We start from the raw sequence: 26,515 nt of genomic DNA, 5'->3' as shown, positions 1-26,515 counted from the left end.
AGCAGAGTGGCATAAAAAAATCAATAGGAAAAAAGAAAAATCAGGAAAGGGGAGATGTGCTAAATCAACGCCCTGCAACAAGAGCTGAGTATGGCATAACACACTTCACGTTTTTCCTCAACTCTCAACCGTTTCACAGGGGAAGAGCCCCCAGGGGGTGAAGCCTTTGCAGCCGAGCAGCCAGGCTGAAACCAGGGAACGGCTCAGGAAACACAGAACGAGCAGTTTGGGAACATTTTCTGCAGCGCTGTGTGGCCTGGCTGGAGACAAACAAAGCCTCAACTCACCCACCGAGGGTGGGTGGCTCAGGACCGGCTGCTGTGGCTCCGACAGCCCCTCTTGGACACAGCAATGGGATCAGGCTGCACAAATCCCCCTCGGCTGATCCCTTTTGGTGAGGTTCTCAACTGTGATACCCAATGCAGAGGGTACAGTTCTGCCTGCTGCTGAAGAGCACCCAGGAAACAGCGATGGGAAAAACAGATGGCTCCTGCCATCTCACACTGGGCCCTGATTATCCTTCCCTTTTGGGCCACAGTGTTCCTGTGGGGTCCAGAAATAGGCACCAAGAAGAAAGGAATAAACCCACTATAGCCAAACATGTGCATAACAAAATATTTAATGTACCTTGTCTCAAAGGTAGGCACACGTTGTGCTCAGATGCTTTCTGAAAACAGCAGCTGCGAAAGATCCGCTCAGGCAACACAGCAGAACACCACAGAGTTACAGTTCTACATCACAAGAGAAACTTAAACCTGAATTAAACACGATCTATTCCCAATCCCGACTGTAAAACATTCATTTCTTTTCAAAAATGATGCTGTGTAGCTCTGGGTGAGCATCCTGAGAGCAGGACTGTCCTAGGAACTGGAGGAGCCAGCCAGCGCTGCGGGGAGCAGAGTGTTCATCACAGACCTTGTGTGTTCACCCGTCCGAGGCCGGCTCAGCGTCGTGGTGGAGCCAGGAACAACTACAGCACGACTCCTCTGCAATGCTCTGCCTGCTAAGGAGGTTTTGGACTGTTCTGATGGTAAAAGGCACTAGAAGAAAACAAATGCAACTGCTGAGCAGCTTGTGAGGTGAAGTGCAGGCAAATCCCCGTGATAGGATTACCTTGGAGAGAAATCCCACTGGCCAATATCGGGCACAGTCGCTGCGTTGAGTCACTTCACACTGAGCCTCACTGAGTCACTTCGCACCGAACGGGAGCAGCAGCTTCCAAGAGGAGATCTGTCCCAGCACATGGGAGAACAAGGTGACTACAGATCTCTGCTCCTCTAATTCTTGGAAATTTAGCTCCTAACAGTGTGTGTTTTGCCAGAGCAGCAGCAGAAATAAGACCTTGTCCTCCTAGTGGTTCTTTCAGCCTCATTCCCAAAGAGAAAAGAACATTTCTGTTACAGTCGTTTCCTTCAGCAAAATGCACATGAGAAATCTATGAGGGACAGGTGCTGCTGACCAGAGACAAGCGACTGCTGGATGCAACTCCCAATATTGTCTAGTTGAGGTTGTCATATGTTTCTCCCTCTCTCACTGGAAGCCCAGGTGCCTTTATGGGCCTGTAACATTTGTGACTCACAGTCCAAAAGGCCCTATGCCAAAGCCCTCTGACCGGGGAGTGTCTCTTCCACAGCCTGGGCCAGACTGGCACAACTTAAACTCCGACTTTGCCACCTGTTGGGTGGAGGCAAGCTCAGTTAATGCAGAGTTGAGGAAAAAACTATCCCAGAGAGGAAAAGCTGCTCCATGCTCCCCAGTGCTGCTCTCTCTGTGGGGCAGCCAAGCTGCACATGCCTGCATCATCCACAGCACCCCAGAGGAACGTCATCTTAGCAGAGCACTGACTTTCCTGTTCTTTCCCACTGCTGAGTTCCCAACCAGTTTCCACATTTTGTGCAGTTTAGTGGCAGCTCTTTGACATGAAGTGGAAAACAAGTCTTGCAACGTTCAGACAGGACGGATGAGTCCCATTTCCTAAGGAAGCCTAGGTCAGCACTGAGCATTCTCTGCTGTGGCCTGTCCCTGCTAACCATGAAGAGCACTGCTCTCACCAGCAGCCAAAAGACAATAACAAACCCAACCTGTTTGTGTCTGTTTTGAAATGAGACATTTCTCTCTCTCAGAAAGATGTCAGGAGGCTGAGTTCATTACTGCTTATGATGTCTTTCCAAGAAAAACAGGTGAACAATAAACAAAGGCAAGACATTGTTAAGATTTTGAGCAATCTCAGAAGAGCCTAAATAACACACGAAGATGCCAACAGGATTGAGGCACTTCGAGAAACTTCATTCCACATTCTTTGCATTTTCTCCTCTGAACAAAACTGCCATTTTTAGAGTACATGCAGCTCTCAGCCCCTCTTTGAGGGTCACATATCGGCCTCCTGCCTGACACTGACACTGCTCAGGGAATTTAATTTTATGGAGCTCTCAGTCACCTGCAGTGAAACAGCCACTTTGCACTCCAAGATCTCAAACCACAGCAGACACAAAGTTATTTGGCCCAGGCTTGCAAGGAATCTCTCCAGATACCTCAGCCACCAGTGAAACAGCTGCTTTTTAAAAACAGCCTCTCACAATAGCTCAGGATAAGTGAGCAATGCTGATACGTTCAAAACACCAGGAGAAGTTGTGTCAACGGAATGGAATTGGTCACGCTGGAATTTGGCCAGACCATTTTGGGATTAACACCCTGAATACTGCAAAAGAGCTGGGAAAAGCTCTGTGTTAAGAGAAGAACCATGAAACCATCTTCCAAATAACCCAGGATTCTGCCCTATCCACCCCTCACAGATGACTAAAGTTTGTACAGCCGGGCTCTTCCTCAGGACTCTTCCACACAGCCCAACCACACCCTGCCCAGCTTGAAAACACACAGAATAAAAGAGGAGGAAGAAAGCAATTTTCCTCTTTTCCACTGGTTACGTAAATCAGAGTTGTTGGTTGGTTGTTTTGTTGGCTTTTTTAACCACTCCTAAAACCTTTGAAACTCCAGAAAAACACTTCTCCCGGCTCTAATTCAATCATCCTTCTCTTGTGAAACACCACCACGCTCAGCCAAACAATTCCCATTTGATGTTCATTCCTTTCACTTCAGCTAATCTTGTCAAAACATTTTCATCTGTTAGCGCCAGTGTAGGACCGAGGTTCAGAAATGTTTTGAGGCCACTACAGAAATACTTGCTAGAAACATTCAAAAGTGTTTGAATTATTACTAAATAAATAACAATAATAATAAAAATTTACGAGTTTCCACAGGACTTTCCCTTCATTATTTCCAACTTAGAGTAAATATTTCTTATCTCCATACAGCATTTGTTTACTTGCTGCATTGAAGCAAAGAACCCTGAAGTAAGAATTAGGCTTGTGCGTTGAATCCCTTCAGAGCAAGGCTCTTAATCTGCAGGTTTGCTTGTGAAAAGTGTGAGTGAGGCAATGCAAACCCCTAAGAGATGCATGGCCAAACATACCCAAGAAGAGAAATGGGAACTCAGGATACAATCAAGCTCACTGGAGTTAAAGAAAGAACAAGTCTGGGTCAGCATGATCAGAGAAGACTCTGTGTTTAAGGTGGCTGGGAATGCACAGCCAGCAAGTGGTGACCAAGCAGCATCAGCTGGCAGCAAAGGAAAGGAAAACTGATGGCCTGTGCACTCAGGTGGTTTTACCTGACTTCACTCCAGCAGAACAGAGTGACCTGTGCAACACCCAGACAAGGATTTGGTGCAAACAGCAGGCACAGAGCAAGGGAACAAAGCTGTGTGGCTGCAGTGCTAGGAAGGGGTGTTTGGTTGGTTAAGCTGCACTAGGCTGGGTCAGGATCCCTCTCAGGGATCCAGGGCGACCTCAGAAATTCACCCACTTTATTGGGTACCTTTCCAGAGCACAGTTGCTGCTAGGGAATGGTCTGTTTGTTCCCTTCTCTCCACTAAATGCGTGCTTATGAGAGGAGACAGAGCTAATAAAAGTGCTCAGTTGAACAGCCTCCAGCAGAACTGCAGTCACCTTCTCCTTCTGCTTGGTCCCAGGAGGTGATTTTCCACAGGCTGGAGGAGCTCTGGGAGCTCTGGCCTTTCCAACACGCTCGTGACAGAGCAAAGCCATGAGTCTCCCCTCCTGAGGAGAACAGGCAGCCACACACATCCCTGTCAGCCTTCCTTCCTCCCAGTGCTGTTGGGGCTCTTCAGGGCACACAGGAGGCTGCAGAACAGCTCATACCAGAAGAAGATGAGGCCAGTGGAGAAGGCAGCCTTCAGCAAACTGGGGGAAAGGCCCTTAAAGAATCCACCTGAGCCCTCCTCCCGCATGATCTGCCTCATGCAGTCCAGGAAACCCCTGTACGTCCGTACCTGGGAGAGAAACGGCAACAAGATTAAACAAGAGAACTCCAGGACGACTGGAAAACAACACAAAGATCCCCAAACTATAGCACAGAAGCATAATCTCAGCATGAAGCCTGGAAATGCTTTTCTGGCTACTGTAATAACTAAGTGAAAGTTTCAGAGAGGCAGTTCAGAGAGAGCGGGATGGAGGAAAAGTACACATTTAGCACCAGCAATGGCTTATGCAGATCATTCTGACTGTAAACTCTGTGCAACAACAGCATGACTTTAATTTTATGGCACAAGTTTACAAGTTTGTGAAGTTTATTTCACATTATTTCAGACTGTGCTGCTACTGTTTTCCATCCCCTTCACTCTTTAAGAAAGGACAACTTATGAGTTTTTTGACAGAAAGAAAACACATCTACAGGACTTCAAAGTTTCCAAATTAGCTGTCTGCATGTCATTGTGTCACACTGTGCAGTTTTAACATCCTGTGACACATCATTGCTAAGAACAAATTCTGTACCTCACAGGAAGAGGAAAAGCATCCAGTGCAATTGGTTAAGACTTCAAATTCTTATCCCAGAGTTTCTTAGGGTACAGACTGATTTCTTCCTCAGATCCAAGGAATTTGAAGGAAAAACATGAACACAACAGGTACCACTGGTGGATCATCACTGCATTCCAGTGCACTGGACTGGCTCCATAGTCATGAAAATCCATCACTTCCAACACTTCTCACCTGCCCAAAGGCTGCCCGACCGTGCTCAAAGCCACCCACTTGCAGTCGCTTTTTGACCACGTCCAAAGGGTACGTGAGGGTTTTGCTGATGATCCCAGCACAGCTGCCACAGACAAGGTTTTTAATGTTGCCTGAGAAGCAGAAAGGTAAGAGGATAGCAGGGAGGGAAAAAAGAGGATTAGCAGGAGTTGTGATTAAAGATCATAAGAGGCAGCTAAAAAATCACTTTTCACAAGAAGTAAGGTCAAAAAGGCCCTTTGAAGTTACACAACATAGTTTGGGCCACAGCACCTCAGTCTGTATTTTCTAGGTCAGGCTCAGAGTGTCCACGGGAGCCAGAGCCCAACAGTTCCTCTTGGTCCATTACACTGACTCATGGTTTTACTCTGCAAAACCTAACCCCCAGTCACCAGTGAACTTGCTGCCAGTGGATGGAAACATTTTCATGCTCACAGCAAAAGCCTGGTCACTGGATATTTTGCACCCCTGATTGCTCAAACTGACTTATTGTGGATTGGAATGTCACAAGTTGGCACTGCCTGACAATTTCAGAGGCTTGTAGGAAATAAGTTGTGTGTCTTCCCAGAGCAACATGACACAGTTCAAGAAAAAGACCCCTGGCCTGTGACACTTCACTTTCCCATCCACTCATGTTCCATAACAGGAGCTGTTTGTAAACTCCACTGTACTTACTTTGGCAATATCTGTGCAGGGATAAGAATGAGAGGTGGGAAATACAGATACTTTTCAGATGTTGCATCAAAAAGGGTGAAAGGACTGAGAACTGAGCTTACATCAGTCACCCAGACTAACATTCCTCCTCCTTCTCTCCTGACTGCAGACATCACTGCCCCAAAGTGCCCACCTCCTTTCTTTCCTTCAGCTGGAATCACCCATTCCGAATATTGCTGCAGGATGTTGTAGAAGAAGAACTGGAGACCAGCATATGGGAAGATAGCAATGAGTGTGGGGGTCAAACCTCTGTAGAAAGTCCGAGGCCCTTCCGTCTGGTACATGGTCACTATTGCATGGCGAAGGTTGGGATAGATCTGGATGAGGAAGAGCAAACCAAAGGTCAGGTCATTTCCCAGTAATGGGGATAGGAATTTCCCATCACCCATAAAACAACTGACTGTTTTCAGCACAAAGTGATGAGCAAGGTGACTTTGCATACCCTCAAACAGGGTGACTTAGAAGACACAAGGCACAGAGCTGAGTCCTGAGACCACTTGCACCACAGACACAATGTTTATTTTTGTCTCAACAGCTCTGCTTATTCCTGCAGCACAATTCATATAATACATATTGTGATCACATATTGTGATTCTACTGCAGGCTAAGTAAAAACCCAGAAATGGCTCTGATACAGATCTATCTACCTCTGGTTACTACAGACCTAATTTACATGGAGACCAATTCTTGTGTAAATAAGAAGATGAAACACAGGTGAAAGGTAACTGGTTTCAAATATCATCCCTATCATTACCTAAACATGACTCTGTGTAAGTGGAAGATTTCGAAACCACAATGTTCAACAGCCTGAGGAAGGGATTGTATAAATGGCCAACAGGTGAAGTGAACACTGAGTTATCCTGTTAAGGACAGTTTCTCCTTTCTGGATCATCTGTCAGGAGTCAAACACAATCAGGAGCAGCAAAACATAATTAAGAAAGCTGTGTCAACAGCACAGTGGTAACGTGGCAACGGCGCAAACACTGCCCATCACAGCACCTGCTCTTTCATCCTAACCCACAGGCTGTGTGTGCTTTCAAACCTCCTGTGTTCAGACACGTGAAATATGGCTACGGGTGACAGTCCCAAACCCTGACCCCTCAGCCTCACCTTGGGCTCGCCCTGAGCAGCGAAGCGGGTGCGCAGGGTGTCCACGGGCTGCACTGCCACGGTGGCTGTGCAGGCAGCCAGGCCCCCGCAGACCAGGTGCACGAAGGAGCCGCGGGCGCTGTACGAGGTGACGTTGTGCACCAGCTCTGTCAGGCTCTCGAACGCCATGAACTTCCGGAAACAAACGGACACAGGTCAGGAAGTTGATTCCTCTGACTCACACGGATCTCCCACTCCTCTCTCGTTTCACCAAGAGCTCCGCCCCCCTGCTTGCAACCACCTTCTCTGTCTGTCCTTCAAAAGTCCTCCCCAGCTTGCAATGTGTAAAAGTCACTAGGCAGCCCAGGGAACACCTGGGATATTCTGGTCTCTGACACTTTTGCTAATTCTTGCATTTGGAATCATGAAAAACTCACTTTAATGCTCTATGTACCCTGAAGAGCATTCACTGTGTTACAGATACACTGTCCATTACCCTTTCAACCACTGCTCAAAAAACTATTCTTAATATTTACAAATTAACAAGAAACATGTTGTGTAAAACACCCTCATCAGCTTCACTGATTTTTTCTTAACAAGCCCTTATGGTGACAGCACAAACAAAAGCATATAGCCAGAGCTCAGTTTGCTCTTGTTGTGCTTCTGGCTGCTCAGCAAGCTCAGGAATATTAACTCAGGAATTATACATCAGCTTTATACACCTACACATCCTCGAGGCTGGCACTAGTTTGTGTCAGTGCAGTGTAAGCCTGGGCCTTCCCACACCTGCCCACGCAGGGAAGGGAGCAGGGCAGTGCCCTGTGTGCTCACACTGGGCCCAGGTGATGTCAGGTCACCTCACCTGAACAGCTCCGTAGCCAACGGAGAGGAACTGAGCAGGAACATGGCCCTTCCAGAAGGCTCCCAGGCCCTCCTCCCGGAAGATGCGCTGCACAGCTTGCAGGATGCCGTGGTACTTGGCCGTGGGGTTTCTGGAGGAGAGCTGCTCGATCTGGAGCTGGAGGAGAAGGGAGAAAATATTTTCCATTTCACACTTCAACAAGGTTCAAGCATCCAGTTCAGGAATCCACAACCCTGTCAGCCAGCCAATGCTAAGATATGACATTCTGCCATCCCACAGAACCACACCCAGATCTGAGTGGGATGTTATTTATGTGGGGCTCTAAAAGAATAAAAACGTGCACAAACATGAAGGTAAGCAAGTAGGGATGGGAGTGAAATTCAGTCAAGTAGTGGAAACGATTCACAAAAACAGAGAAAGAGAACAAACTATGAAAAACACGCCATCCCATTCAAAGGGATCCTATTCCCACACAAGTTAAGTTATGTAAGTAGAACCGCTGGTCACAAGACAGCCCTGTTACCTTGGGTAACCTGTACAGACCGTCGGTAAGGGCTGAGAAGCAGATTTAGTGCTCTCTGGCTGCACAAGTGAACTGTTCACCCAGGACAGGGTCCGCTCTGCTCCCTGACAGGCTCTCCCACCCGCTGCCCCCGAGCACGCCGCGAGCGAGGCACCTGAAAGCGGATCTTGAGGACATCCAAGGGGCTGATCAGAACCCGAGTGACCAAGCCGGACGCCGACCCTGCTGCGGCCGCTTCCGCCGTGGACACGCACTTGGCCTCGGGGTCGTAGCCCACCATGCCTGCCGGGTGTCCTGGGCGGGGGAAGGGGCTGTGAGCCCTCCTCACACACGCGGCTCCGTCCCGCACCGAGTCCACAGCCTCACCCCCCCACACGGACCTTTCACCCCACAGCCCCCTGCTCGCCCCGCAGCCCACACAGACCGGCCTCACCACCACCCCCGCGTCCCCACAGCCCCGCCCGTGGCAGGACCGGCGCGGGTCGCAGCGGAGCCCCGGTGCCACCGGGGGTGTCGCGGCCCTGGGCCGGGTCCCGCCGCGCCGCCTCACCCACCGGCGCCGCACTGCGCCTGCGCCGCGCGGGGGTCGCTGGGAGGTGTAGTCCCGGGAACGGCGCCCGCACCGGCCCCGCAACGTGCGCTGGATGGGGCGTTCACGGGACCGCGGGGTCAGCGAGGCTGGAAAACACCTCTGGGATCATCGAGTCCAACCTATGACCGAAAATCACCATCTTAACCAAACCATGGCACCACGTCCAGTCTTTACTTAAACATCTCCAGGGACGGGGATTCCGCCACCTCCCTGCACAGCCCGTTCCAATGTCTAATCACCCTTCCAGTGAAGGAATTCCTCCTCATGTCCAACCTCCCCTGGCACAGCTTGAGGCTGTTACTTCTTGTCCTGTTCCTTGTTCCCTGCGAGTAGAGCCCGACCCCCCTGGATCCCCCCTCCCGTCAGGGAGTTGCAGAGCCAGAAGGTCCCCCCCGAGCCTCCTTTTCTCCAGGCTGAGTCCCCCCAGCTCCCTCAGCTGCTCCTGCTGCTCCAGACCTTTCCCCAGCTCCATTCCCTTCTCTGGACACAAGAAGAGCAACACAGCCCTGCACGGTCCCATGAGCCAGAGCCACGAGAGGGGAAGGTCAACTTACACAACCACGGCTACAAACACTTCCTAAGCTACCCCAGGAACAGTAGCACACCACTTGGAGCAACGTGTTCGCTTACGGCATTACAAAAAAGCCAAGAGCTCCGAAACACACTGCAAATTTTCCATACTAACTTCTGGCACCAATACAGATCTAATCATAGGAATATCCAGGCATTTCTAAGCAACCACCTTGACATCATCATTTGAACATAACAACCAAGAGCAACTGTTAAAAAAACACCCAAGCTCTCCTGTGGGCCTTTTCCTGGCATGTATTACAATTGACTGCAACATTCACATTATTCACAGGCATTTTCTGACCATAATAAAAGGCTGGGGAGAAGCTGCAGAGCCCAGGGACCAGCTGCTCCTGACAGGTGACCTCCCAGCCTGCCTGCACACCTTGTGAGCACAACTGAGCAGTTGTTTAGGCATCAGAAGTGAAAATCTGCAGGGCACTGACAGAGCAGAGCCAAAGCCACAACAGCCTGAGCCCCAGCTGTGCTCACACCAGCCGTACACCCACCTTCCTGTCTTCAGCAAGACACTCCACAAGTGTCTGAACAACGATGCTCAAGAGTCTGAGCATTTTCAGGCCAAAGCACATCTTGCAGCTTTTTCCTCCCACAGCAATTTAATACCGTAAAAATTATCTCGATCATATTTTGGTCCGTTCACTGAAATAACAGACAGATGCTCAAGTGAAGAATTCAATGTATATTTATTATTCACAGTTAATTACTATCTACCAAATGCTGCTGCAGAGTTAAAGGATTAAGTACATAGGCCTTTTTTTATTTAAACACTGATTTTTTTTTTTTAATATATATACACACACAAGACATATGTCTGCAAGGCTGCATGATATACACCAATTCCAAAATAAGGAAACAATCAAATGGTCCAGGTGTAGAATGCCATAGATTCCTTTTCCAATCACTTTACAAAGAGGGAAGAAAGTGAGTTGACAGCTAGCAAGGAGAGGGGGAGAAAGTAATACTCTACAGGATAGCTCTCTCTTTCATTTGCTGGAAAATTAAAGTGTAAGGCAGAGTCCATCTCAGGAGTAAAACACTTGTAACACTTAGTACAAAAAAAGGCACCCTCCAACAAAAGATTGCCCGTGCTCAGACAGGGCGGGAGGAGATCTCCGCTGCAGGTTTGGATTCGTTGGTGGGGTGAAGGGATCCAGCCAAATGGCCACCAAAGGAAAAATAATGCAACTGAAGATTGGCACAGAGCGTGGTGTGGATTGATTGCCTTCCTTCCGTCCAATTCAATGTCAAACTGCCCCGGGGAGGAGCAAAGGGCCGCCAGAGCCGCCCCTGGGGTGCGGGTGGGGAGAACAGTCACGGTCACACACAGCCTGCTGTGAACGGGAGCTACTCCAACAGTAACACTGACCTGAGGAGGGAGGAGAGACTGGAGAACAGGGATGGCCAACTCCACTTCTCAAGAGCAACACGACTGCAAATGTTCCCTATCCAGGCCGAGGAGACAGGCTGGTCACATGCATCACATAGAGACATTCACTAAGAGCATAAAGGTTTTTCAAGCACTATTTCTTGAGGTTTCTCTGCGTCATAAAGTTTTCCATCAAAGGAATGTACATTTTATAGGACATGTCAGGGCTATTATTCCTCAAATTCCCCCCTTAACCCTCCCTCCCCAAAATATTCTTCCTCATTTTCCCTAGTCATAACTTTCCCCTTTCTCTTACTTCTTTTGAGGCTCCTGGTTGCAGCTCTCCACCTCTGAGCAGCCTAAGTTGCCGCTTGAATGCCTTGATTTTATTTTCCTTGGAATAAGGGAAGTTGAACAGTAAGACAAATCTGAAGATTAAAGCTCCATCTCTGTTTGTAGATTTTTCTCAAGTGTCCATTGATAAAACCACCCTCTTTTACCCCCTTCCCCCAAAGTATTTATTTACATGTAGGCAGAAAAAAACCCCTCTGAAAAGCTCTGGACTGTCCTTTTAACTTAAAAAATAATAAAAAAGAAAATAAGGGAAAGGCACTATGGAAAAATTACAGAATGTGCTCAACCGTACACCTTTAAGAAAAAACAAAAAAGCTGTCAGCACAGCATTAACAGACTTCAGTTGTACATTGGAGTTTCTCAAAGCAGCTCTGTGACTCAAAAGAAAAAATAGAACAAAAAGCCACACGACTCTTCTCCCTTCCTCTGCTTGGAAGCTGCTGAGCTTCAGAAGAAAGTGCCAAAGGAGAAGAGACAATAAAAGTTAGATTAACACCTCATCTTTCCCAGGCAAGAAGAGCTGAATGTTGAAGGCAAAAGCAGAGACTGATGATTTTTGTTTTTTTTTAAAGGCAGGACTGTGGATTTGGTTCTTCTCTCATGTCCCTTCATGTCAAATGAAGACCGTTTGCAGAGAGAGAAAATACCAGCAGAGTTTCTCCCTTTTCCTTTAACTGCATGGCTAGGACTTTATATGGCATTAAAACTTCATGCACTGATGGACAGAGGAGGAGGGGGAAACAAGAAGAGTTGTGGTGGTGCGACCTTAAGTGACCTTAAAACACTCATTCGCGACAAGAGTGAATAAAAGGGGATAACCCAGGAGCAGCTGAGGAAATTTGTTATTTTCATTTTTCTCTCTCTTTCTCTCCTTTTTTTTTTTTCTTTCTTTTTTTTTCTTTAAGATAAGTTTTGGTGTGTAAGTTGAACTCTTCCCCCCCTGCCCCTGAAGTTCCGTACTGAGGGAAGGAGGATCACCTCACGGTGAAAGGTGACTCTGGTTTTATCGCCGTGTGATTTTAGGTCACTGGCTGCAGTTAGGCTCTGTATGTGTATTTACTGTTTCTCTGGTTTCCTTAAATAATCTCTAATATTTATCTCTAGATGTTCCGGTTCACTGGGGTCACGTAGTTGCGTGGAAACATGCCCGTCTGTCCGCGGCAGGCTCCCTTCCACCAGTTGGGGTCAGAATTGTCAAGGACTTGGATAAAGTCTCCACGATGGAAGCCCAGCTCTCCTTCCTCTTGGGGATCAAAATCAAACAGGGCCTGAACGTATGTTGGTTGCTGAAAGGGGAAAGAAAAACATATACAGAGTGAGAATCACCCTCGGCACTCAAGACAGCTGCTCCTTGGGGCAGGAGCTGCACTTACACCCCAGTTTAACAATAAACATTCTGGCTGTTTTGTTTCCCAGCTTCCAATATCTGCAACGAGGTGCTGAAACAGGAAAGCACAGGCTACAGAAGACCTTAGAAAAAAGACAGGTTTCTGTGAAAGAGCTGAAATAAAGAGAGTAGATAATTCTGATGTTTCTCTAGTATTTTTCAGTCTTTGTGATCCACTGGAAACCTGTGCTCTGTTGCAATACAATCATCTTGCTGCTTATTCATCCTGTTTTCACCTGGCAGCACAAATATTACTAATCTACCTGTGATACACAAAGTTCACCCTAAAAACTGGATGTTGGCATTTTACACATTTTCCTTAAAACTCTCTTCTGTCACAGAAGACTTTGCCTTGTCAGCAAATACTTCCATTCTTATGCTAACAGTTCATTTAAAATGCATTTGCAGTCTTGAAATCATGAGGCCAGGAAGGTCTCTTCATGCTTGTCCTTTTCAGCCAGGTATTTTCTCATCCTCTGTTTATCCCTGACCCAACAGTGCAGAGCCACATGTTAATTCAGACAGACTGTGACACAGGGTGCAGCTGGAGAGCAGTTTGAATTCTTCACCCTTTTCTTCAAGCTAGAACCAGAATGCTGCACTCAGTAGGCAAAAGGATTTATCCAAAATTGACAAAACATGCAGTTACATGCAATATACCCTCTGATGACCTGGGAAATGAAACAAAACAGGGAGCTGGATATACACAAGCTGCTCTGCTGGCACTTCACAGCAGTTTTTGGGTTTTCGTAACACTGGTTAGATCCAAACCAGAGCAGGGATGTTCCATATGCTTTAACCATCTCTTCAGGAAAGCCCAGCACCAAATTCTCACTGGATCTTGAGGGGTGCAGTTCTGGCTATGAACCAGTATAAAGCAGAACAGAATCACAGAATTGTTTAGGTTGGAGAAAACCTTTAAGATCACCGAGTCCAACCATTAACCCAGCACTTCCCTATCCTTTCTTACTGTGTCCTATAACAGGAGTAAATCCATTTTTAATTCAAGGGAATCAGATGATGTTCCTGCAACAGAATCCATAAACATTACAACAAGCCAAATGTCCAAGCAGCAACAATAACACTTTGCCATAGTTCAAGGGAGACCTGGGAGTGCAGGTAGGCTTTGCACAAGAATGCAACTTATTTACCAGTATAATTTTGACAGCAGGATCTGAAGATACACTTCCACAGACAAGAAAGATCTCAGTCAGCTTCTTTCCATCCCTATTCATTTACACTAAAATGCAATCCCACATCAGACTGTGGCTGTAATAGCCCAAATAGCACACTCTGCAAGGACACTTCTCTTACCTGTGGCACCTGTTCAATGTCCCGGAGAAATATCTGCTGGTTCCTGGAGACAGATGTGGATCTGTGATAATCTACCAGCTCGTTCAAAGAATTGAACTTCACCACCCAGAGGAAATACTTGCCAGCCCCATCTCTAAGCACCTTGAAGTGCTGCACATCATTTCCAAACCTGTGTGGAAAGAATGAAACACACAGAAAAGCACATTATTAGTCACCAAGCACTCCTCTTTTGGGGTCATCAGCACAGAGTTTGGAACAAAAAGGTCCTTCAGGGCACAGTGAAAACTGTCAATGACATTGATAACAGATGTAACCCCACAGCTGGCATCCAGCACACATACTTCTTGATGTATGGTGTGTGTGCAGTCACCTGTGTCCCTGAAGATGGTGCAGAAAATCCCAAGGACAAATGCCATGGACTTTGCAAGGTCACATTAACACAGTTGCATCCTGGTACCTTCCACTTCACATCCCCAAATACAGGATTTCCAAGTCAAACAGCACAAGCACTTCAGTTTAGCTCTTCACACCCAGCAATTTCACAACTGACTCCAGCCAGTTTCAATTTGTGTTACTCCTGCCGTGGTCCTGTGCTTGTCACAGTCCCAGTCCCTCCCTCCCACAGCACCACTGGGCACGTGCAACAGTGCAAAGCATAAGCACCACTCCCATTATAGGCAAATTCCTTGGAAAACATTGCCATGGGAAGGGTAGGATTGTCTCTTTCTGGCAGCCAGTGTGGATTTGCGCAAAGGATGTCTTATGAAACAAAAGACCTCTCTAGTCCTTAAAAAAAAACCCAAACCAAAAACTGACAAAACCTCCTCAAAAAAAAAAAAAAAAAGCCCCTCAAACCCCAGAATGTCTGAAAGGTGATGCTGCACACATAACAAAGCAACTTCAGTTCTGTGTTAACAATTTTTCTGACAAATTATGGCATTCAGTTGAAGCTACATTTCCAACAGATTTATGCTGAATAAAGAGGAACTCCAAAGAGGTCCATTGGGATTTTCCAGATGAATGGCACGTTGGTATTCTTACTTCAGCCTAAAACACTGAAAACAGAAGATGACTGTTCCCACTTGGCATGCACAGCTTCCATACATCGGCTGCAGAAGCAGACACTGCTTTGGCTACAAAAAGGTGACATGGAACAACTTGTGAGAGCTGCCCTCTGCTCTGCCTTCCTCAGCCTGGCAGCTTCTCATCATTTAAAATCCTACAGATCACCGTTTAGGAAAAGGACTTTTTCTAAATTATACAAACAGAAAAAACCCACACAACTGAGACCTTACCACCAGATGGCACACTAAGCTGAACAGGAAGGCAGAGCATGCCGTTGTAACTTTCTGTTTCTTAAAGGAATGCACTTTCTGGAAGGAAGCTTCCATTCATATCTAATATTCCAGCTCAGATGACTGTAACCAAGACAGAAACATAAATATCTCTAAATTCAGGGGCCTTAATCCAGTTTGTTGGCATGACTCAGTGCTGCTGTGCAGCAGGACAAAAATTTGGTTACAGATGACCAGAAAAACAAACAAACCTTGTCAAGACAGATCACTGATAGCCACAGAAAATACAGCCAACCAGGAATTGCGTATGAATAATAAAAAAATGTTGTTAGGATTCTAAAGAAAATTTTGTTTATTTATGGTAGGAAAGGGAAAGATTACAGAAAATAATAAAAAAAAAGCCAAGTCAACAAACTCCCTCTGACCCCCATCCCACGTTAAATTACATCACATGCCCTTTCAAGTTCCTAATGCCTCTATTATACAGTGACTTCAGATCATAGAAACATAGAATGGTTTGGCTTGGGAGGGACCTTAAAGATCACCTGATTTCAACCTCCTGCCATGGGCAGGGATACCTTCCACTAGACCAGGTTGCTCCAACCTGGCATTCCAGGGATGGGGCAGCCACAACTTCTCTGAGCAACCTATGCCAGGGCCTCACCACCCTCACAGAGAATAATTTCTTCCTAACATCTAATCTAAACCTCCCTTTCTTCAGAAGTGTCTGGGACTACATGAGCCATGTGCCACCAGGTCAGTCCTGTGGGATCACTGCAAAGCAGAGCACAGATATTTGTTCTATTAGACAGGGAATAACATCACTAGAAGAGAGAGAAATGCTGTGGGGCAGGCATTCTGGAAAATTATTCCTGCTCCTCAGCATTGACAATTACCTGCCCTTTGCTCACCAGTCCAAAGGAGCAGCAGATCCCTGATTACCACATATTGCTTCTGGTATGACTTACTTGACTGAGAGGGAGAAGTCCCCGGGAGCACTCTCACTCTCCCTGATGAGGAAGGCACCATCGTGTCTCTGTTTGCCCAACATCTCCTCAGCCTTCGCTCGGGGAATCTTTCCAAAAAACCACCTGCGTAGGGAGGAAAAGAAAACAACAGGAAAAGTTAAGAATTTTAATCCCTTCATGGAAGAAAACATCACAGCTATAGAAAGATCATGTCTATGCACTGACCCATCCTGCACAGGTGGAAAGTGCATTTTGTATAAAAATCAATTTCTATTCTCTTTTAGATCGGGTGGTAAGACACAACTACTTCACTGAGAGAATCAATATCTTCATCCAGCAGCTGTTTGCTCCTGCAGCTCAGTCCAATCTTTCTGAGCCCTACCAGAGTGCTGTGGTCCAAGACAAGTATCATCTGTCAGAAAGCTGAGGCAGGTGCCAAGAGAGCAGTTACACACAGACCAAGTGAGAAAGTTCCTTCAAGGTCTCTGCTTCATTGCAGAGGAGTCTGAGCCAGGCACCACGATTCTGTTACAGGAAAGATGCTGGTGGATACTTGTTTCAGAAGCCTCTTTCTTGCTTTCTCCTACAGGCAGGACAATCCAGCAGCTTTCACAGAAGGAGTCACATGAAGTAGCTGCCTCGTGGAAGCCACATCCAAATTCTCACCAGCCACAGGCCAACCATAACACTGAGGCTGAACCTCCCTTGAGCCACCTGATCGTCAGCACTGACCAACAGCCCCGGTCACAGGATCCTCACCCACATCTACATTTGCATTTCCAGAGTAAACCAAGATTAAAACCAAACAAGGGCTCAGTGGACTGTCACATGGCATGAGAAAGCAGAACCCATCTTCACAACTGAAAAGTGGAGCTTTCAGTTCTGGATAACAGATCACCCAGGACAGCAGCACTTATCACAGCCCATAACCACACAGAGGACTGACCTTAGAGGAGAGCATTTCAAAACAAGAGCTCTACTCACACTGTCTGCAGTGAAGGGTTTGGTGCAGCAACAAGACAGGAGTTGCAGAATCCTTCCTGAAACAGTTGCTCTTAAGAGAAGTGAGGCTTTCATGAAGTCACAAAGTCACCGATATTTATGTCTAAGAGGAAACTATCTCTAGGGTGAAGGAGGACTGATTCTCGATTAACAGACATGTTTAACTTGCCTTGAAACTTGTTAGGTACTTTTTAAACCCCAGAAATCTTTCTCCCTTAACCATCCTATTCCAGTGGTAAAGAACTCCTGGCATTTTGTACTTCTGGCTGGTTAGCACCTGTGCTGCTTCTGGGTACCTGTGGCAGAGGTGCCCCTCACTGCACTCTGCTGTCTCAAAAATCAACCAAGAGAACCCATTATGTGAAACTCCCTCAGAATTCAAAGGTAATGTATTTTTTCCTGGGCTTTTGGCACTATTGTCACAAAGACAAGGAAGTCCGGAATTTTGCCTCTGCCAAATGCTACATAAAGCAAGCTTTATATAATGATTGCGGTATCTCGCCATATTTCTTGTTTACAAAATGTCTCAATCCTGTTCAGTTCTCAAATAATTCTCAATTAGTCACATATGACTTGAAGTGAAAGCTCATCTTAAAAATCACAAACAAAAACCACCTCACCAGTCTGTAAAATAGAAGGAAAACCTGAAAGAGCTAACAGATCCTTCCGGAAGGCTCAGCAGTACACCCCCTATTTTCCCCCTAACTTTTACTGACTATCACCACAAAGTAGAACTGTACTATCTGATTAAAGAATTAACACTTCCAAAGTGACAATACTAAACTCTTGAAGTTTTCTGCCAGCTGCTTCTAAGGTACTTGAAATAGAGAGACTAAAATCTTTCACAATTCTTGAACTCCCTTGCAGTTTTATGGCTTCACTACCCCATTAGCAAGAGAAAAAGAACCTGACTAAAAGGATGAAAAGAAGTCCCACAGAAGAAAGAAAACAAAGGAAGTTACTTTGCAGGACTAATGTCTACGTTAGAGCACATTTGAAAAGCAGCAGAAGGCTATGCACATATGACTCTTTGCTATAAACTGTCTGAAAAATGAACAAAATCACAGCATGTCAAAAACCCCACATGGAGAATTAGGCAAAGTGACCACGATGTTCTCAAAGCTTGAAGGGCCAAGCCTGATAACACTTGTCTCTAACTAGCTCTGCAATGGAGCTGAAACTCAGCCAGTCAGCACTGCAGAACCAAATCCAGGCATTCCTGCTGATGCTGCAGAGCCAGAGGGAGATGCACTGATTGGCACAACCCAGGTTCTCATTGCTTCCAGCCTCCTTTCCATCGGCAGTTTGGCAATTCTTTTGGCTTCACTTCTCACAACCATTTCACTTGGCCCATTTCCTCCACAGAAATCACAATGCTGCAAAGTCAGACCTCAGCAGTATCCTCAGGACAAGCTGGTTATGAACACATACACCTGAGATAGCCTGGATCAGACTCGTGAGGTTTCATAAACAGCAAATTCTTCCCCTTCCCCCTTCAAGAGAAAGGTGTCCTGTCACTGAACTCTCTGCTGTGCCTTCACAGGAACCTCCCTGCCCAGAGCTTCCTGCAGCTCTTCCCTGAGTGTCCTGTCTATCTCTGCTCACATCTTTGCTTTGTTAACTGAGGTGGCAATTCAGATTAACCCTTCAGAGCCCAGGGGACTCAGCTGGTGACCGACAGGTGCCACATTTTCCTTTCAGCTTTGTTTGCTGGGAGTTACAAAGCAAACTGTAAGATCTGCAAAATGCAAGAGGAAACTCTGCATTTAATACCAGCTGTGCAGTTGGAGGATTTCAGTCTTGGATCCTTGGACAGGCTTTAAAGCCATTTTAAGTCGCTTTCTTCCCAAAACCTCTTGAAAATGATTTGACAGTAGTCTGAGAAAAGGACCATTCTCTTTGTGACCGGTAAGCTGCCTGCAGTTTGCTTTTTATATGACCTGTATGACTAGAGAGCTCTGCATTACAGCTAAGCCAACATTATGCTATAAAAACTTCTGCACAATTTCCCAGGGTTGTTAATGCACTAGTTAAGACTCCCAGCATTGCTGACACATGGAGCTGACTCCATCCAGATGCCATCAGCAGTTTAAACATCTTCAGATAAGATCAAATTAACTATGCTTAAAACCCACGTCCAAATTCACCCACTTGCAGGCTCAGATATTGTTCATTCCCTTTTGATACAAAAAAAGTGAAAAACTGACAGCTCTATCCCTCTAAAACAAAATACCTTGGATGATCACAGAATAAACTGATCATCACAGGAGACAACACCACAGAGCAGCTCGAATGCCTGCAAAACCGCTGTGAGGAAGAATTGAACCATCAAATCAATGAGAGAGAAATTGCAGTGTGAATTTGTGATCCCCAGTGGCACAATCAGGGTAAACAAGACATGTTACTGCAGAAAACAAGGCTTTAAACAAGTTTAGAATTTTCTTGTGTGTCCTTGCTTCACTTCCCACTTGGCTGCAGTAAAGTATTACACCTCCCTTCTTGGGGCACAGTCCCTCAGAAGCTTCCTTCTGCTATTTCAAAAGAGCCCTTGGAAAAATAATTCTTGATTGCATTTAACTGCAGTATCTTCATTATATAATGACAGCCAACACTTAAGTCAATCATCAGTTTTTGTGAGCAAATGAAACACTACAGCTCCTTGCAGAAACCTTGATTACAGGTTTTGCTGCTCCCTCCTAACCTTTCTCTCCCCTTTGAATCTGTTACCCAGAGCTTGCTGTTTTCTTGTTCAGATGTTGCAGGATCTCAAAGGCTGGCAGAACCAGAGTTTAGTAGCAGACAGCAGAAATACATGAACTGACACCAAGAAAACACCCAGTCATGAAATGCTACTGTTTTCATATGTTGGATTCATTATATCCAAGAGATGTTCACAGTAGTTACTCAAGGGCAGCTCCCTGGAGCAGCAAATCAGTGCAAGGACACTTGTGTGACAGCACACAGGCTTTGAGGTTGGCCTGTCTTGTGAGGACGGTGTTGGATCAGATGACTGTTAGAAGTCCTATCCAACTAAACAATTCTGTGATTCTATACCGAGGATGTGACAGAGGTACTACAAATTCAGCCCCAAATATCCTTAAACACTTTTCTGGTGAGCTCTGAATGCCATGGTTTTTACTCTTAGCTGCTCAGTGGGTAAAATAGAAAAGCATGACAAAACCACAAAACACTCTTTTTCTGGGGCAGTGGTGGTGACAACTCTCTACTAAAGAGTTTTCTGCTGGTTTACGCCTGATAACCCCAAGGTCACTGTCTGACCCTAAAAAACACCAGAAAAGCTTCCCAAAATACCCTGCTATGCAGCTGCTGTGAAAGGAGTTACACAAACACTACAGCCAGAGACGATTCAACAGCCATCCTGTACCTGCCCATACATTTGGGTAGAGCTGTAAGTTACATTTTAGCAGAAAACTTCCTTCTGTTGGAGAGGATGTGCAAAGTCAGACCAAGGGAGCCTCTCCCCAGAGTTCAACTTACGGATGTGGTTTCATTTCTATGTAGTTCTTGGGAATGAAGCCGTCCTTTCCGTTGAGTTCTGCCTTGTACCAATTCTGATCACATTCTTCATTCAAAACCTGGAGGAAGCAAACAAAGATTAAGCTTAGCACAGTTCAAGGTACAGCAAAACTGATGAAGGTACCGGGTTATTCTTCCCACCCTTCTTTCAAAACTGCTCCTGTGAGATGAACCTGTAAAAATGGTGGTGGTGTCTGTTCCACTGCACCTCAGGAGTGTTCAGAACTGTCATGAACAAACACCAGAAGAGGCCCAAGCTGGATACAACTGGCAGTTTCAGCTGGTTTTGCCAATGCAAGTTAAAACCAGCTTAAATCAGGCATCAGAAACTCTAAAAAAGAGAAACACGTTCAAACAGCAAATACAGATGAACAAAGTTTCTTCTTTTTATTTTTTCAAGGGGATACTTTTCTTAGTGTAATTTTAAAATGAACAAAAGATCACGAGTCACAAGAGAGGAGCCACATGAAAAGGTAGCTTTAAAAAGCACAAATTGATACTTCAAAGCAAACCTGCTCTAAGTACTTTGGTGCTTTATTTTTCATTGAATTTCTGTCAATAGCAAGTCTGATACACTGACTCAAAGCAGTCTTTCCAATACAGTTCTATGTTCTGTAAATAAAGCCATGCCATAGTTTGAAGCTACCTCTCCTTAAGATGATTTTACTTGGTGTTGGAAGTAAACACTACAGAAAACCTGCCCCCTTCTCTTTAAAATTAAGGCACGGCAAAGGTTTTTCTCAAGCACTTTCATTCCTTCTCAGCTTTCTCAGGAGGATCTTTAACTTTGCAACAAAATGCTAGATTTGAGTTAAAAGATAGAAACTTAAAGCCTCAAGTCACAGAAGTATCACATGATTAGCATTGCCTGAGTGCAGGAAGACGAGGAAATGCAAAGAGAAAGACAACACAACACAGATCCAGAGAACACATTACGTAGTTATAGTGAAGGTATCCTGAAAAACCCCAAACTAATTCTTTTGCTATGTCACTATGTTTGTTTATTTGAAGGATGATGAGAGGAATTGAAAAAAAAGAGAAAGTAAAAGCAGACAAGAATTTGCAAGGGCAGGTCTTAGTCTTACAGTTGATTGGGAGTGCTTCAGAAAATTAAACTCTAAAGATCAGTGCTTGCTGCCTTTCAAAAACACGTGACACACCAACACCCTAAATCTTCCTCACTGCTGACTGACAGGTATGACAGAGAAAACCCTCAACACCTACTGAAATGAAATGTGGTAAAGGACAAAGAGAGCAAAATGTGAATCTCCTCAGTGAATCACAATGGTAATAGTTACCTGGATGCTCCTAAATTCCCAACCCAAGGGGCTGATAGGATGTGCATTCCCCAGGTGCCAGCACTTCCACTGGGGAACCAGCACAGTAGCAGGGATCCATCTACAGAACTTGAGGTGAGCAAAGATATGCACCTTTGTGGTCCATTTCAGGATATTTTCAGCTGAAGAGACTTTAGTACTTAAAAGACCCCACATACTTTCACAGGGATGGAAACGTTCAAGCTATCATTGGTGCAGTTACTGCTTTGGGCTTCCCTGTATTTATTTACAAGCTCTGTTCCAGTGAGCACAACAGAGTTCAGTCACTGAGGAGGAATAATCTGAGCACAGGTCACGAGCAGTTCAAGCGTGGCTCTGTTACAGGCTCTGAGGTAAGAGCTCACACGGGGAGAGCTGACACGGATCAGCTGATATTTGCTGGGCTGCCTTGGAGCAAGCAAACAAACGTCCCACCCACTGCCCTGCCCATAGAACGGCGATCTGTGCAGAGCCTGATTCCTCCACAATATGGAATAAAGGTGGGTGATGTCAGCAGGAGCTCTGGGACACTGAACAGGGATGACAGAGATCAAAAGCAACTGTGTAAAAGAGTGAGTTGCAGAGAGATCAGGGAGGGCACAAGCTGAAGCCCAGATCTACTACTTAGTCAAGATTTCAGCAAATGGCTTGAAGGCCCAGGAAGTTTGGCTGTTCTGCACCTCAGCTGCTTTCACCACTTACAAGACAGCACAAATGTGACACGCTTTGATGTGATTTTTCATAAACCAAATCTCACACAGTGGTGTGCATTATCACCATCAAACCTTTGGTAAGATCATGTACTACACACTTTCATAACCATCAGAGAGCAGTTAAGGCACATGGTAGTCTGCTTTTCCAAAAAGAATGGGTAAATTGTAGTTTCATCTGAAGGACATTACCACGTTTTTGTGCTTTTGGCAGTTGGTATTAAAAATTATCAGAAATTCTAATGCCCAAATGTAAATTACTTTAATGAGTTTTATCTTGCTCTGAAGATATGCTAATAGATTTGGAGGAGCCAAATCACATCGGGCTTGGGGTACTCATTAATGCCTGGCCTGAAGCCAAAGCAGTGCTGAGGGATGCATTGAGCTTTGTGACCAGAGCAAAAAAACAGCTGGATAAAAGGCAGAGTGAGGTGAAGTGCCTACACATCTACATGTACAGCCTGTTCAGGGGACTTCTGCTGCAGTGGTGAACCCTCCACAGCTCCCCCCTCAGTGCCTTTGTTTGCTCCCAGCACTTTTTCCTGCTTCACACCCAGACTGCCGTTATCTGCACAGCCCGTTGTCCTTTCTAGGATCATTTTAACAAGCTGTCACAGCTCCATTCACACCCTGGCAGACATCCAACTCTCCATGCCCTGTGTTATGGACCAGAGAGCTCACACACACACACACACACACACACACACGGTCAACCCTGTAAACACCCCTGTTTTCCCCATTCTGACTCTTCCAGAGGCAACAGAACACGCTGTTTTCTTTCCAAAGCTCCGTGTTCCTGTATCATTTCAAGAGGAGTCACCTCCCCAACACAGATCTACAAAATCATTTTTTCTGACAGTGTCAGACACCGCTGGAGCTGCTCCCAATGCTTAGTCAAGCAAAACTGACTTGTACTGAAGTGCCTCAAATTCAGGACAACTTTGTGGTCACGTGCACGGGGCTGGAATTCTGGTGGCTGCTATGAAGTTATGTAGTTATTATCATGACAAGTGCAGAAGAGTCCAGTAAAATTTTGGCTTTCAAAAAATCTTATGCCACTAATATCCATTAGTGAAATACAAAATAAAAAGTAAGTCAGGAACACACATGGGAAGCCTGTGCACTGGTGTATCTGCCTTTGATGTTTACATCTGATGTTGCTCTCTCTTAAGTCATTAATCCATCAAAATGAAAGAACTCACTAAGTAACTACACAATTTTTTCTGCAAAATCTTTTAAGAAAACCATCCAGTAAATCCATCTATCCCATACCTCCAACTGGCCTCCAAGTGATTTCCAGATAATGATTCAGATTAAAATTTATAATCTGGATACTTAAAACACAGTGCTATGACTCTAAGAAAAATAACTATTCTGAACTGAATTACAGTAAGATTTCCTGGTCTTACCAAAGCTACAAAATTTAATCTAAGTACCACATGCATCACTGAATTTTGCTTTGAAAATTTCCTCAAGTACAAATAAATAAAATTAAGTAACAAAATTAAACTTAAAGATTCACTGCTCCAAACTGGACAACCTTCAAAGTCTGCAAAACATCTAAACCACTGATCTCAACTGTTCGAAAGTGCTGCTCTTTGGATAGGTCAAAACACAAAGCTTTCCTTTGCATCCAGTCCCCAAGGCTGCCATAGATCTAATCACTCTATGCCAGAGTGACTCTTCCTTTCACACTGGGGCATCTGTGCCTGAGAGGAGGAAGGAGGAAGGATATTTTTAGCCCCTGCATTTGAAGCCACCATGTGATGTCCTCAGTCTGCAGTCGGCCCTGCTTTACAGCGAGAGGGGCTCAAATGCTGCCAGGCAGTTTCCCCAGTTTGGTAACAGGTCTCTTATCAACAAAAGCCCATCTGTTCCCATGGAAATGAAGAGGAGGCACCAGGGAAGAGTCACACAGCAAGGCAGCTCCCAAGTTTTAGTTAGAACAGTTCACACACAACAAGCATCCCCAGCCATGTCCAATTCCATACCTAGCGAATATTTCCAAGCACAGCTTTTCCTTGGGACTTGTACACCAGATTGAGCATCTCAAAACCTCAAAACAACTTTCAGGAACACACAGGCACTAAACTGGAACATAACAAACAGATCTGGCTCAACTCTCAAGCTGACATCCAGATGCAGACATGAAACTAAACATAATGCCTTGAATGTTACGTGCTTGTGAGTTTAGCCAAGTTAATCATCATTCTTGGGTTTTGGAGAGACAAAACCCAAAAAACTTACTAAGAGAGGGGTCTGAATGTTGGCTGAACTTCCTCTTTTCCCTGAACTTCAAGTTTTTGGGATTCTTGCTGCACTCACTGAAACAGAAAGTAACCCAAGTGGTGCAGTACCACCTGTGAGCTGCCAATGTGGTTTTCCTCCTCCACAAAGTTGCATTGACACCGCCACAAAGAAAATGAACCAGCATATTAAAAACATTCCCAAAGTCTCAGGAAAGTGCTCATGACACTCAAACTAGGGCAGGAATTAAAATTTATAAAGTGAACAAATGTTTCGAAGGCAGCAGTTCTGCAACTGAACTTGGAAGCCTGGGAATTCCTTGTCCCAGGATGGAATGGCCCCTGGGAGGAGAGTTATCACCCTCAGCAGAGGTGCTTTAACACAGTTTTTCATTTCAGAGAAAAATGGCTCATTTTCTGCTCCAAGAAGAGTTACAAACTAGATACAAACGAGCAAGCAAAATCTGCTTCAAGGTAAGCTATGCCTGGATTCAGCAAAGCAAGTTCACCACAGTCCATTCTGTAACATTTTTGTTCCCTGCAAATTTACTGTAAATGGCACCACAGGATATTCAAATTCATCATTTCAGTGTTTTGCAAAGACAACCCAAAACACGGCCCGGTCCCCTGCAGTTCCCTGTCTGACCCTTGTGTTGAACAAATGAATCCTCCCCCCTCTGGTTGCCTGTCACATCACAAGGTGACTGTGCAGCAGGAATGGCATCTTAAAGAAACCTGGAGGAATCTGCACATCAAAATGCAACTGTGATTCAGGCCATGCCAAATCAGTTTTTCTTTTCTTGATTTACTCGTGACACACAGTACAGTTAATTTTAACTGCAAACTTTCAATGTGAAAAGATACATTAGACAATTAAGGTGATTCAAGAACACATAACTGCTAAAGTATTTTAGGCTTTTCCTTCAATTCAGTGTATCATAACAACACACAGGGAGTGCAAAATACCCACATTTTTCAGATCAAAACCAAAAACACTACATTTGGACGTGCTCTAGGATGGTGCATACTCGCTCTCTAAGTGGATATAAAAGCTGTGAAAATACTTAACAACCACTGAGCAAATGTTACTGAAAAGAGCTGGAGAAAGACTGGTTCTTAAATTGCACTCAACTACCAAGTATTATAACATAATACCCAAATAATGGGTGTAGATTATACTATAATGCAGCAATGTCTTATGGATACAGGTTTTCACGCTCACTCGCCCCAATTCCCATTATCACTGTAGAAATACTTCTTCCACCCATATCCTTTTAAAAGCACGAGAAGAGCACAAAATACAAACTCAAAAGAAAATAATTTCAGAAAGTCTTCCCACCAAGACAAACACAAAGCATAGGGGCCTTTCTTCCCCACTCCTCAGCAGTGCTTTTGTCAGAAGCCTTATCTGAAGTGACCACTGGTACTTCAGCACATGGACTTTGCACACCCAGAGCCTTTCCCACAACAGCCAAGCAGCTGGAAGGAGGCAAGGAGAGCAGGCTGGTGTCTGGGTTACACACTGCTGTCTTTAGTTTCTTTGAGAAGAAATTATGTCTAAGTTA

At 45.3% G+C, this 26,515-nt stretch overlaps 2 protein-coding genes across 5 annotated transcripts in view; both read right to left on the bottom strand.

Annotated features, from left to right (window-relative positions):
• Positions 1-4: 4 nt before the first annotated feature.
• Positions 5-26,240, bottom strand: SLC25A19 (solute carrier family 25 member 19). Of its 4 annotated transcripts, XR_004360248.1 has the most exons (8): positions 8,697-8,794; positions 8,427-8,566; positions 7,750-7,905; positions 6,909-7,079; positions 5,932-6,115; positions 5,067-5,197; positions 628-4,348; positions 5-543 (listed from the first exon to the last, which is right to left on the bottom strand). XR_004360248.1 is itself a non-coding variant. In XM_032706338.1 (7 exons), exons 2-7 carry the CDS (start codon positions 8,550-8,552, stop codon positions 4,148-4,150), a joined length of 969 nt encoding a protein of 322 aa, XP_032562229.1. In that variant the 5' UTR covers positions 8,553-8,566; positions 26,235-26,240; the 3' UTR covers positions 604-4,147. The 4 variants fall into 4 exon arrangements, 3 of the variants coding, with proteins under 3 accessions (XP_032562229.1, XP_032562228.1, XP_032562227.1); XM_032706338.1 differs by lacking the exons at positions 5-543; positions 8,697-8,794 and adding an exon at positions 26,235-26,240 and having other exon boundaries at positions 604-4,348; XM_032706337.1 differs by lacking the exons at positions 5-543; positions 8,697-8,794 and adding an exon at positions 8,827-8,838 and having other exon boundaries at positions 604-4,348.
• The window catches only part of GRB2 (growth factor receptor bound protein 2), a 49,290-nt gene continuing 32,894 nt past the window's right edge, over positions 10,120-26,515 (bottom strand). The window contains exons 3-6 of the mRNA XM_032706343.1: positions 20,640-20,737; positions 16,140-16,262; positions 13,877-14,045; positions 10,120-12,461 (exon numbers count right to left, since the gene is read on the bottom strand). Of these exons, the coding sequence (XP_032562234.1) occupies positions 12,276-12,461; positions 13,877-14,045; positions 16,140-16,262; positions 20,640-20,737 (576 nt within the window). The 3' untranslated portion in view covers positions 10,120-12,275. The remainder of the gene's footprint in view (positions 12,462-13,876; positions 14,046-16,139; positions 16,263-20,639; positions 20,738-26,515) is intronic.

This window comes from Chiroxiphia lanceolata, chromosome 19, assembly GCF_009829145.1.
Source record: "Chiroxiphia lanceolata isolate bChiLan1 chromosome 19, bChiLan1.pri, whole genome shotgun sequence".
NCBI classification, from domain to species: Eukaryota; Metazoa; Chordata; class Aves; order Passeriformes; family Pipridae; genus Chiroxiphia; species Chiroxiphia lanceolata.
The sequence above is the reverse complement of the archived record's forward strand: the minus strand, read 5'-3'. Positions and strand labels throughout refer to the sequence as shown.